Source organism: Branchiostoma belcheri, unplaced genomic scaffold (assembly GCF_001625305.1).
Source record: "Branchiostoma belcheri isolate BF01 breed outbred unplaced genomic scaffold, Haploidv18h27 scaffold4, whole genome shotgun sequence".
Lineage (NCBI taxonomy): Eukaryota > Metazoa > Chordata > Leptocardii > Amphioxiformes > Branchiostomatidae > Branchiostoma > Branchiostoma belcheri.
The window spans coordinates 73616-87778 of NW_017804020.1; the positions used below are offsets into that span (position 1 = coordinate 73616).

The window sequence follows — 14163 nt, forward strand, 5'->3', positions numbered from 1 at the left end:
AGGGAGGGAGGGAAAATTAGACAGGCCGATGTTCTGGCAATCCGTTAATTCTTTTGGCAGACGCAAAAAAAGTGTTTGGCAATGTGCAAATGATAAACTTGGTTTATAAGTTATACAACGCCTTTTCATCAACAGCAGTTCGTCTGCGCGGTCCTTGGGGTTCAGTTCGTTCTGAGGAAGCTCACAGTCACCGGGAATCAGCCACACGTGGTCATTTGTATATATAATGCTGCGTGAAATTCATTTAAATACGCGTTTTTCAGACCGTACAATACTAATACAAAAGGAACACAAAGCAAATCTGCATGTAATTGTTTTTCGACAGTGTCACGCACCTGTCGGCACAGGGAGAAACGTTCCTCCGGAGGCAACTTCTTCACCTAAAAAACATGTAGTAAATGTTTACATAGTTTGACTTAATACCTATTTGCTATCTATAAACTTTGATCACGCCAGTCAGCTACTAGCTAGTAGTATTTGTCAGTCTTCATTGCGTCTTCATTGGACATCGCCATTATATCCAACAGCACCCAGAAATAGAACCAATAGAATGAATGTATTAGAAGTCCATAGGGGTTTGTATTATGTAATCTAATTGGGTATTACACCACTTCCTATGCTCACACTTTTCATTCTACACCACCTTTCTGTCAATCGACTGTCAGAATCTCCTCCTTCCACCATAAAACCAAAGCTGTTAGGACAAGCAGTGACACAAAATCACCACTCAGCAACCTAAAACAGTCCTTTCGTAGGTGGATGCAATGACACCAATAGAATTTGTGTGGCAGACAAAATATAAGTGTACATACCATGGGGAGCAGTCCAGGGATTGTGTTTTCAGATGCATAACGCCTTTTCATCAACAGCAGTTCGTCTGCGCGGTCCTTGGGGTTCAGTTCGTTCTGAGGAAGCTCACAGTCACCGGGAATCAGCCACACGTGGTCATCTGTGGATAGGCATGAGATGGTATTACCTTTTTTTAAACTATCATTCTAAAGCACAATCACTCGACACATCACGTAATGCACGGATGCAGTGCCTTAACATATTGTGTGAACGTTTTAAAAAGACACATGCTAAAATTGAATTATGAGAGTCTGTATCAAGCCTATTTACATAGTAAATATGTAGGAACACATTGGTACAGCTATAAATCTCCATCTGATATATCACGAGACAAGATACAGTGACATACATATTTACCTCCGTGTACAGATGTATTAAATTGAATTTGAGTGCGTGTGTGTGTGTGTGTGTGTGTGTTTGTGTGTGTGTGTGTGTGTGTGTTGTGTGTGTGTTTGTCCAGTTAATTATTAAGTGACAGCTCGTGGGTGGAAAAATTCCCTAACCACAGTCCACAAAAGGTCAGACACAGGAAGCTAGATCCCAGAAGCTGTCGGAAGTTAGCTTCCAAGTGTCAGAGGGAAAACGCAGGTCTGTTTTCAGTATAGCCAGTATAACCGCATAACACACCAGCTAAAGCATAGACGTTAACAGAAAAAACTTACGATAATAAACAAGACATTCACTAAAACTATTGTTATAAATTTGAACGACTCACTTTTCTTGATCCAACGATGGACAGGGAAGTCGTAAGTAGGTCCGTTGGTGTCCGGGTTGAGTTGGACAGAGACCGAGTCGCAGTACCAGTCATCATCAGGACAGGTTTCATCCCGCCATAACTCCATCTGCAGAATCGGTGCTGCCACTTTTACATCCCTAAGTGGGTACCTGTGAGCACATGTACAGGATACTAGTACTAGAGATGTAGCAAAGCAAATGCTCAATGTTTACCTTCACATAGTTTAGCCTAACAAACTACTGCTTGATTTATTCATTTATGTTACTCAAACACATTCATGTGTAATATATATGAGCACCCCCAACAGGGTGTCTGCTACGAGCTACAAAATCAGTTACCATGGTGACATAGTCTGGTCCAGGTCAATGACCGTAGGTGTTTGGAGAAGAAGGAAAGAGGAAGAGAACAATATGTTTTCCTTCTGCAAACAAAAAGGTAAACATAAATATTTGAGGCTAGTTGTATTTAGTTATTTTTTTTATTATTTCGTATTAAGGTGGGGTGTTTAACTTGTCATTTTTGACATGATTACAACCTGAACGATTCTCTAATGAATGATTTTAAACTAGCATCGAATTTCAGCCCTGTATTGTCACGGCTGCCTGTCATGCTGGCGTTGATACAAAAAAAACAATAGATAAATATAAGGTATCAAAGACATAACTCAACTTACTGCCCTTCACTTCCCTTTTCAAAGTCATTCTTCCACCACACATCCAACAGCAACTGACGGGACTGGTGGCCTTTGTCGTCGTACAGGCGGATGAAGACGTTTGAATTTGTCCCAGCACCGCTGTACGTCCCGGTCTTCGCTTTGACCAACACGTCGATGCCATTAACCTCATCAATGTCCTGTAAATACACGATGGTAAAATAGCGTGATCTATCCTCAGAAATAGAGCATTGGCCTCCCTATGTTTACTAGAGATCGATCTATTCTGCCTACCTAAGTGCAGGTAAGGTCAGGGGGATTCTGTAACGTTTTTGCACCGACATTTGAAATACGTTGATTACAAAAATCTTCGAGTGATTGACGTTTACTATACGTCCAATTTTCAGCATGTCTTAGGTTCAAGCTGTTGAAGTTACAGTAACAGTAATGGGGACTCTTGTACAGTTGTCAAACTGGTCATGAAGGTATAAGGTCTTAAAAAATTAATATCGTTTTCACTGTCATGAAAGTCCATCTGTGTTGGTAGTAACATGTTGAAGGTTAAAACTTCTGATCCAACACAAAGCAACTCTATCACCTAGAACTTCTTCAACAGACTGACCCGGTGAGACTTGTCACGTGGCTTCGCTAAAGTTTGATGTCAACACTGGGTCAAAGGCATATCAAGGGTCATCACCCATCACTCAACCGCTTCCTATGACATTTAAACTACAAAATCCTATCATGATGGAAACCATGTAAAATTTTGTTAACGTACGTCAAGGATGTCGTCGATGTGAGATGGAAAGATCTCCTCCAAGTCTTTAGAGTGCTGTATCCAGAATGACTTGATTTTCACTTCGTTGTCAGGTCGTCCAAAGCGATTTATCTTCGTCCCCGTCCACACCGGAGGGTCCTGGAGCTCCCATCCAAAGAAGGTGTTGAAAATGGCGATGCTGCCTTTTATCACGGAAAGCGCGACATCTTTACCGGGACACATGTGGTTGTTGGCCGCGGGTGTATCCGTGAGTCGGCCGTGAAAGGTGACGTGGTGTTCCCGGCGTGCTGCACCCTCAGGGCCGAGAAATCTGCGCCACACGAAGTCGTCTGGTTTGTCGAAGACGGCGGGGTCTCTCAGTGCCCAGTAGGAACTTCCATACACACGTTCACCTTCCTTGATCTGGAAAAACAAACAAATGAAGAGGTCCTATAACTGAACTACAGAGCAGGTGAACTAGAAAGAGTTGTAATATATGATGGATTTGAAGCATTGCAAAGCGTAAAATTTGACTCACACACACGAGCACCAAAGCAAACCTAACCTGGATGCCAGCCTTTCATGTCTGAGCGGCGGTATGTGGTGATCCACTAGCAGAGGCCTCACCCAACGCTGAAATTATCTAATTACGTTAGGTCATTATGAATTACCGGAAAGAACATTTGCTGGTCCTCTCTTTTTGTCAGGGAGAGATCGAACTAAAGCTAAAAAAGGCTGGCTAAAGCAAACATATAATGCTTGTCGCTACTTGTCTACGCTACTGGTCATTGTGGTACTTTTAATTATGTGATTCCAAAATAAAATGGATTGCACTTAATATAAACTTTTATAACTCTGTCTTTTGTTAAACACCTACCTCCACCTCATGTTGACCACTCTTCGTTGTGTACTTGACAGTCGCTGGACGTGTCGCGATGGTGCTAAAGAAGTCTGGGCTGGGACAGGCTCGCAGCACTTCCAAGACGAAGCTCTCGATCTTCGGCATCTCTCTCAGGGCCTCACGGGTCAGGCCTCCATGTTTCTTTAGGGCGGCAAGCGCTTCCTCCCGTAGCTCTTCCCGGTCCTCTGTGCTGATGGTGTCCAAGCGGGCGAAAGATGCCAGCAGATTTGCACTGATGCCGCCAACCCCATTGAAGAATACTGAGAAGAGCAGTTGCCCCGTTGCCTCTTTTTCTCCCAATCCATGCGACTTGCCAAGATCCATCAGTTCGTCATACCTTTGATTACAAATAAGATGATTTGTAGGCATTGAACACATCACCATTGCCTTACTGCATTCCAAACACAGTCGGTAATTTTTTAAAAACAGTATCGGACTTTTTAGTGGTTAGTAAATGAAAGTCAACTCCGTTAATTTCATTTATTACTATTGCTTGGTCCGAAATTAGCGAACTTTTTAGTACCATTGTAAAGTCTGGTATAAATTGATTGATTTGTTTACAAAGTAAACTTTACCCGACTTTACAGACATTTACTATCGTCGGTAAATCCAACTTTTCTTCCAGTGCCACTTACCTCTTCGATGTCTTTATTTTCCCAAGGATAGACAGCAATGCCTGGCGCCCCTTGTTGGGATCCTCTCCCACTATTGCTTCTAAGATGCCTGACCTTAATTCAATCGCACTTTCGGCATAGACGTTGATTTCGTCAGCGGTAAAAGGCGTTGTTGATTTCCCGAATATCGTAGAGAGGAAAGCATCTGCTACTATTGTCGTCACCTTTGTCTCGAAGTCGCTTATTGGTTGACTTCCCCACTGAGAGATGTTGGACAACACGGACAAAGCGGTTGATGCCGGGATCTCCCCGAAAGACTTTGACATGACTTCCACCAAAAACCCCTTGTTTTTCTCGTGGATCTCGCCGTTGGACGTAACGCTTGGACAAACACCTTCTGTGAAATCCTTCTGGATTTTTGCTACGCCAAAATAGAACTCCTCCTTCCTGAAAAGGTCGATGTCAAAGACGGACTGCACAGCCTTGTTTCCGGTCACCACACGGCACGGAAAACCGATGTTTTTCTCCACGAAATCCTCTTCGCGATTTGGAGTGAACGAATGATTGCTCCATCCCAGCAATTCAAGGGTTCCGAGCAGGTTGCCCATGGTTATCAGCTATATGCCAAATAAAAGGAAATCTATTGATTGCTGCATTTTTAGATGGACACAGTTAAAACATCTATAAAATTTATACTTTACAGTTTTACAGTATTCTGTACACACCTGCTTGGTCAGATACTTAATGTACTTTGCGTACTAGTTGTGAGGAAGGGCCGTGTCACACACCTGCGTATCCTCAATCCGCATGATTTGCCTATTGACATTTCTGTAGTACTCAGCCGTACGAACAGAATTCCGAAATGTATCTATTACTTTGAGTGATGTGTAACAAACGTATTGCGAAAAGATGACGAATTTAGCGCATTAAATACTTGGAGGTGCGAATGGCCCCCGTCATGCTTAGGGCCTAATTGAACTGGTTCCCGTCGGGGATGTAGCCCCGGCCGCGGTCCCCGGCTGGCTTCTGACGTATAAAATTTGTCCCGGTGGACTGCCGGCAACCGGGGGGTATCTCTCGGTAAAATGACGGTTATATTAGGTCATAGTCTTTTTGTAAGCGGGGCCCGCGTAGATATAGAATTCATGCTGAGGTCACATTTCCCAACAGGGCCAGGCCGGATGGTCTTATGGAACGAAAAATATGATATAAAAGACAACAAAGCACAAAAAAGATGAACAAAAATAATAATGGGAATCATATATTCTTGATATAAATTGTTGATTTTTCGTTAATCGAAAACGCCTGGGCGGGCCCCGGTTAGGAAATGTGACAACAGCATGTGAAGTCAACTGAATTCATCTCGGGTCCCCGCCTAGCCCCAAAAAAGCCCGGGAGCCGCAGGGTGTCCGGCGCCGGAGCCACGTAAGGGTCACGGCCGAAAGTGCCTCGCCAAAAAGCAGCCTGAGAACTACCCGGCGGAGCCTCTTTTTTTTCCAGTTGCACCAAAGCATAAACAGTGCGCAACACATTCTTCCCTGCGAATAGCAGCGTACGCAGTTCATGTGTAGGGCGTATTCCGGACACACTAAACTAACAGCGTATTACGAACATATTCCTGGTTTTAAAAAAAAGTGACTGTTTCCCGCAATCCCTGTTATTTTCTCACAGGTAAAAGCTGTGTCACCTTTGGCCCAGTGACAAATCAGCTGTACAAAACCACCTCTGTTTGACGCAACGCCAGTTGGCAGCGATTGGTTTATGGGATATTTAGGCTTGTTTCAAAATGGCCGCCAAGCAAGATGGCGGCTCATGAAGTACATGCTAGAAAACAGACCACAGTTCACCAGGATGGCCATGCAAGACTACATGTCAGGTACGTACAGACGGGGGATATATGGGTGCTTTATCTTTCATGTCATCTGTACATATGGAAGAAGCCGATTGCCCTGTTTCGGAACCTTTGTCCTCGCAAACTGCAGCCAGTGGCCTCTGACGACCTTAAAATTCGATCTAAAAGAGTACGGTAGTCTAAAATCCCGTTTTAACTTCATTCGCCATTACTACAACTAGGAGCCTTGTAGCATTGAAAACATGAAATAAAGTATTCGGTCAAACCGATGTCGAGAAGTCCAGTGTGCATTTCGCCCCCCTCCCACCCACTGACAAAGTGTATCAACTTCAAGCACTGGAATAAATTCAAAAAACACAACTGATTTCTTTCAAAGTAAAATTTAACATGACTGCATATATCACTTAATCATATCCTGGGATTTTAAACAGGTACCTAGTTTTGATCCAGAAATATAGACTGTCAAAGTTGCTTAAAAATTGGTCAGCCATACTGTTTACACTGTGTTAACTTCATGCACTGGGATGAATTCCAAAATATCACATGATCTTTTTCAAAGTAAAATGAATGTTGAATAGCTATATCAATCCAACATGTGCTGAAATATCAAAGAGATCATGACTTTTGATCCAGAAATATTGGCTGTCAAGGTTGCTCAAAATTTGGTCAGCCATATTGTTTACACTGTGTCAATTTCACGAACTGGGATAAATTTATAAAAACTCAACTGATTTCTTTCAAAGTAAAATTACACATGAGTACATACATGACTCTAACATATTCTGGAATGTTTAAGATGTCACTAGTTTTGATCTAGAGATATAGACTGTCAAAGTTGCTCAATATTTTGGCAGCCATACTGTTTCCACTGTGTGAACTTCAAGAAATGGGATCAATTCCAAACTTTTAAAGGATTGTTTTCAAAATTAGATGAAACATCAGTACATATATAACTACAGCATGTTTGGGAGTTTTGTAGAGGTGATTATTTTTGATCAAGACATATAGACTGCCAATGTTGCTTAATATTTGCCAGTCATATTGTATACAGTATGTGAACTTCAAATGCTGGCATAAATTCAAAAATATCAAATGATCTTCTTCAAAGCCAAATAAAATATAACTACATATGTACCCCAAAACTATTCCAGATATTGAAGTGGTCCATTCATTTGATCTAAAAATATAGACTCTCAAAGCTACCTGAAATTTTGTCAACCATATTGTTTACAGTATGTTAACTTGAATTCGAAGTGCTGGCATTTATTCAAAGAACACAGAAGATTTCTTTCAAGGTCAAATAAAACATGACAACATATCTCACTCCAACATATTCCCGGTTATTATAAAGTTACATACTTTTGATCAATAATTTTACACTTTCAAAGATGTTTAAAATTTGATCAGCCATATTGTTTTGAATATCAACTACAAACCTTAGGAGACCTCCTAAACAAACAAATGATATTTTCCCAAGTAAAGTAAGATAGTAGTAGATATATTCCTCTAGCATATGCTGCAATGCCATTTTAAATTACATGCTATTTAACCACATTAGCATATGCAGAATGATGCACATAATTGCCTTGGCCAGGTCCCCCCTCCCCCACCTGCGGTAAATGCTAACTAAATGTTATTCATGAATGTCTGAATCTTATTGTAAACACTTATGACCACCTATGAGCTGCACTGCCAGTAATATTATTGTGGCATAGGAACCCATAATGTAGTATGAACTTGGAAAAAGCTATGCAAAGTCATTGATAGTGTATGAATAGAAATGCAATGCATGTACCAGAGGATTATCCATGCAATGTTATGTGATGCTCTCTGAATTTTGACAGTATTTCAGTTACTAATTTTCTGCAAAAAGAAAAGAAACTGGTACTTCTATCTCATTATTATTCTCTTTATTTTCTAGTTGAAGTACAGGACCAAGGGAGGTACTGGTTTGTTCTGCACCAGGAAGGTGGAGTTCAACCCTGCCTAAGACACCAGATTACCTTGAATTGCTACATTGTCAAGCCATTGCATTGTTGGCAGTATAATGTTCTATTTTTTGATATCCAAAGACATGTGTATGTGGTAGGATCAATTCTGATAAGACATACCGTAATTTATTGGAAGGTTATAGACACATACATGCATTTTGACGAGAACCATTATAATTATGCTAGGAATGACTTGTTGTGTCTCTTTTCATAAATCCAATGTATTAACTGTTTTGTACCATTTTGTTTACATATTTTAGCAATGATATGTACAAAATTTGTAAGAAATCAACCATCACGACTCAAAAACTCGCTGAGACAAGTTGTAGGACAGGAGAAATTTAGACGTTGCAACCAGGAAGTCTACCCATCGTCCCTTGCGTGTAACGAGCCTCGATCTCGTGAGTGCCGCCGTTTCCCCAACCTTTACCTTCCTGCTTATCACAGCTGAAAGCTATGTAGAGGCCCTGTGGTGGCGGCGCTAGTTGGCAGTGATTGCGCGTGGTCATAATTGTTTCACGGTTACAACAATGTTTGAATATTCAGACTCATGGTATCACCACGCGGAGTCTTATCCCAGGTGAAAGCTATGTAACCTTTGACCCAGTGTAAATCAGCTGTACAAAACCACCTTTGTTTGCCGCAACGACAACAGGATTTTCACATGACTTGCCAGCAACCATTAGATATGTTGTCTAAACTCTAGTTTAAACTACAAATGTCAAAACTACACACAAGTACATATGTTTGCCTAAACTCTAGTTTAAACTACGAATATTGAAAATACATTGGACCACCTGGACATGGTTATAACCTGTACCCCGTGTAAAGTTCACAAAATATTGAAGCGACGACCCCCAGAATTTTAACATGAACTCACAAGTAGATATACATCGGAACACCTACACATCGTTATGATTTTCACCCTGTGTAAACTTTACACTGCACACAACATTTTGTTGTGTTTTGTTACTGTCGTTTTTTATCCTTAGATTTTGTTAAATAAGGCAATGCATAAAACACTGCACTGAAAAACACAATATTTTTAAAAGAAAAAGATTCTTCTACACGTAGTAAAAAAATAAATTATCCAACAATATACAACTACCTTTATCACTGTTTGGGTTTTCACGCTTTTATACGTGAAATATTTTTTCTGAACTAAGCAATTCGGAGAAACGACAGGGTCTGTTTGCAACACATTGCGTCTCATGATCAGTTTCTCCGTTTGCTCTACTGTGCACTTTCATTTCCTCACATTTTTCTAGGATTCTTTCAGCACGTTTAGATAAGTTCCTGTAACATACAGTACACGATGCACCAACGATGTTGTTTATTTACCCTTACTACGATATCGCCCTGCTTTGTAGGTTTGATTACAAACTGGTGTAATACTTTAGTTTTTAAACTATTCCATTAGTTTATTCTCACATCTACACATAAGAAAGGTCAACACATAACTAATGCATAACAAGGATACACAGAGGTAGAACAGAGCTCTAAGGTAAGACTTTGAATCTTTCATATGATTTATCGAAATGTGGACCTTATTTGCATATTCAAGAAGAAAAAATAACTAAATTCACCCCGTAGGTCTTATAGGGCATTGTTGGTGAGGTTGGTGACGCCCTATTAGTGGAGCAACACACGTACACAGAGAAAGAAAGAGAGAGAAATAACAAACCCCTCCCTCGTACCGCCATCTCTAACTCTATCTCTGTTTTACATTACTCATACAAACACACACACACACACACAGACATGACACGCCCCAACACCACCACCTTCTATACCTCTCTCATCTACCTTACCCACACACTCACACACACACACACACACACACACACACACACACACATACATACACTCACCTAACACACACACACACACACACACACACACACACACACACACACACACACACACACATACATACATACACTCACCTAACACACACACACACACACACACACACAAAGGTTCCAACAGATTATACGACATGTTTGTCATTGGGCCCTGGGGTGGCGCCTCTAGTTGGCAGTGATTGGGCGTGGTCATAATTGTTTCACGGTTACACCAATGTTTGAATATTCAGACTCATGGTATCACCACGCGGAGTCTTATCACAGGTGAAAGCTATGTAACCTTTGACCCAGTGATAAGGCAGCTGTACAAGACCACCTTTGTTTGCCCGACAAGAACAACAGGATTTTCACATGACTTGCCAGCAACCATTAGATATGTTTGTCTAAACTCAACTTTAAGCTACAAATGTCAAAACTACACACAAGTACACATGTTTGCCTAAACTCTAGTCTAAGCTACAAATGTTAAAACTACATTCGGCCACCTGGACATGGTTATAACCTGTATTCCGTGTAAAGTTCACACAACATTGAAGCGATGACCACAGGATTTTAACATGAACTCACAAGTACATATAAGTTACATCGGAAAACCTACACATCGTTATGATTTGCACCCTGTGTAAACTTTACACTGCACACAACATTTTGTTGTGTTTTGTTACTGTCGTTTTTATCCTTAGATTTTGTTAAATAAGGCAATACATAAAACACTGCACTGAAAAACACAATATAGAATGTTATAACATTTTTAAAAGAATAAGATTCTTCTGCACGTAGTAAAAAATAAATTATCCAACAATATACAACTACCTTTATCACTATTTGGGTTTTCACGCTTTTATGGGTGAAAATATTTTTTTCTGTAAGCAATTCGGAGAAACGACAGGGTCTGTTTGCAACACATTGCGTCTCATAATCAGTTTCTCCGTTTGCTCTACTGTGCACTTTCATTTCCTCACATTTTTTTAGGATTCTTTCAGCACGTTTAGATAAGTTCCTGTAACATACAGTACACGATGCACCAACGATGTTGTTTATTTACCCTTACGACGATATCGCCCTGCTTTGTAGGTTTGATTACAAACTGGTGTAATACTTTAGTTTTTAAACTATTCCATTAGTTTATTCTCACATCTACACATAAGAAAGGTCAACACATAACTAATGCATAACAAGGATACACAGGGGTAGAACAGAGCTCTAAGGTAAGACTTTGAATCTTTCATATGATTTATCGAAATGTGGACCTTATTTGCATATTCAAGAAGAAAAAATAACTAAATTCACCCCGTAGGTCTTATAGGGCATTGTTGGTGAGGTTGGTGACGCCCTATTAGTGGAGCAACACACGTACACAGAGAAAGAAAGAGAGAGAAATAACAAATCCCTCCCTCGTACCGCCATCTCTAACTCTATCTCTGTTTTACATTACTCATACACACACACACACACACACACACAGAGAGACATGACAAGCCCCAACACCACCACCTTCTATACCTCTCTCATCTACCTTACCCACACACTCACACACACACACACACACACACACACACACACACACACACATACATACACTCACCTAACACACACACACACACACACACACACACACACACACAAAGGTTCCAACAGATTATACGACATGTTTGTCATTGGGCCCTGTGGTGGCGGCGCTAGTTGGCAGTGATTGCGCGTGGTCGTAATTGTTTCACGGTTACACCAATGTTTGAATATTCAGACTCATGGTATCACCACGCGGAGTCTTATCCCAGGTGAAAGCTATGTAACCTTTGACCCAGTGATAAGTCAGCTGTACAAGACCACCTTTGTTTGCCACAAGAACAACAGGATTTTCACATGACTTGCCAGCAACCATTAGATATATTTGTCTAAACTCTAGTTTAAACTACAAATGTCAAAACTACACACAAGTACACATGTTTGCCTAAACTCTAGTTTAAGCTACAAATGTTAAAACTACATTCGACCACCTGGACACGGTTATAACCTGTACCCCGTGTAAAGTTTACACAACATTGAAGCGACGACCACGGGATTTTAACATGAACTCACAAGTAGATATACATGGGAAAACCTACACATCGTTATAATTTGTACCCTGTGTAAACTTTACACTGCACATGACATTTTGTTGTGTTTTGTTACAGGCGTTTTTTATCCTTAGATTTTGTTAAATAAGGCAATGCATAAAACACTGCACTGAAAAACACGATAAAGAATATTATAACATTTTTAAAAGAAAAAGATTCTTCTACACGTAGTAAAAAATTAATTATCCAACAATATACAACTACCTTTATCAGTATTTGGGTTTTCACGCTTTTAAAGGTGAAATATTTTCTAAACTAAGCAATTCGGAGAAACGACAGGGTTTCTTTGCAACACATTGCGTCTCAATTTCTCCGTATGCCATACTGTGCAATTTCGTTTCCTCAGATTCAATTTTTTAGGACTCTTTCAACGCGTTTAGATAAGTTCCTGTAACATACAGTACACGATGCACCAACGATGTTATTTATTTACCCTTACTACGATATCGCCCTGCTTTGTAGGTTTGATTACAAACTGGTGTAATACTAGTACTTTAGTTTTTAAACTTCCATCAGTTTATAATACTTTAGTTTTAAACTATTCCATTAGTTTATTCTCACATCTACGGAGTACGACACGGTTTTCGTGGGACATATTCCTACATGTCTAAAATGGGTCTGAGAGAACTGCCACGTCACCACACTAGGCTAGTAAACCCGCCCCATTCTAATAGTAGGACACCAGCAGTCATAGCAGACACGATAAACAGACATAACTGACTTGATATCCTTAGACTTCCTTCGGAACAAAAGTGAATGCAGAAAATTCATACCTTGCTGATAAAATTATAGAAGATAACCCCACTTCGTCGTCAGCAGTAACAATTGCGTAGACCACTTCTGAGACTGAAGGAGACGTTAACCCAAAGTTACCAAACAACTTCTGTCATGTCCTTTTTATGGCACATATTATGTCGCCGAGGCGTAATCGCCATAGGCTATCCCTGAACTATGACTCTGACAAGGCAATGCATAAAACACCTCAAGTTGACAGCTAGTGAAATCGCGCCTGTTCTAACCAATATTTTCCAACACTCGCTAAACACTGCAGAAATCCCTAAAGATTGGAGGGATGCAAATATATGCGCCATCTTTAAAAAAGGAGATAGAGCGGTCCCCAGCAACTACAGACCTGTTTCACTGACCTGCATATCCTGCAAACTACTTGAACATATTATCCATAGCCAAATCATGAAGCACCTAGAAAGTTACAGTATATTAACAGATTACCAGCATGGATTCAGAGCCAAACGATCCACAGAAACACAGCTTATACTAACAGTCCATGACATAGCTGGCGCACTAAACAGTAAACGGCAGGTAGATTTAGCAATACTTGATTTCACTAAAGCCTTTGATAAAGTCCCCCATGGCAGGCTCATCTCAAAACTGGAGTATTATGGAATCCAAGGCCCTACGCTGAATTGGTTAAAGGCTTTCCTGACCAACAGGGAGCAAACAGTAGTGGTTGAAGGGAAGGCGTCGGCTCCAGTTAAAGTAGCGTCTGGGGTCCCTCAAGGAACCGTCCTGGGGCCATTGCTCTTTCTCTTGTATATAAATGACCTACCAGATCAGCTTGACTCAAATGTGAGGTTATTTGCCGATGACTGTCTATTGTATGTAGAGCTTTCTACACAGACCGACTCACAACTTCTCCAAAAAGACCTGAACACCCTGGAAGAATGGCAAAGCAAATGGCTCATGCAGTTTAATCCCGAAAAATGCTACATTATGCACATAACAAACAAACGAACACCACATGCAACTAGCTACCAGTTTTGTGGTCAGGCTTTAGCAACCACAAAAATCCATCCGTATCTGGGCGTCAC

The 14163-nt window shown here is 40.7% G+C and overlaps 1 protein-coding gene across 1 annotated transcript in view; it reads right to left on the bottom strand.

The window, feature by feature from the left end:
• The window catches only part of LOC109476869 (arachidonate 5-lipoxygenase-like), a 34205-nt gene that overhangs the window by 12750 nt on the left and 7292 nt on the right, over window positions 1–14163 (bottom strand). Inside the window, exons 2-8 of the mRNA XM_019777885.1 lie at window positions 4531–5126; window positions 3872–4232; window positions 3016–3417; window positions 2259–2437; window positions 1565–1734; window positions 813–949; window positions 336–380 (exon numbers count right to left, since the gene is read on the bottom strand). Coding sequence (XP_019633444.1) covers window positions 336–380; window positions 813–949; window positions 1565–1734; window positions 2259–2437; window positions 3016–3417; window positions 3872–4232; window positions 4531–5117 — 1881 coding nt within the window. The 5' untranslated portion in view covers window positions 5118–5126. The remainder of the gene's footprint in view (window positions 1–335; window positions 381–812; window positions 950–1564; window positions 1735–2258; window positions 2438–3015; window positions 3418–3871; window positions 4233–4530; window positions 5127–14163) is intronic.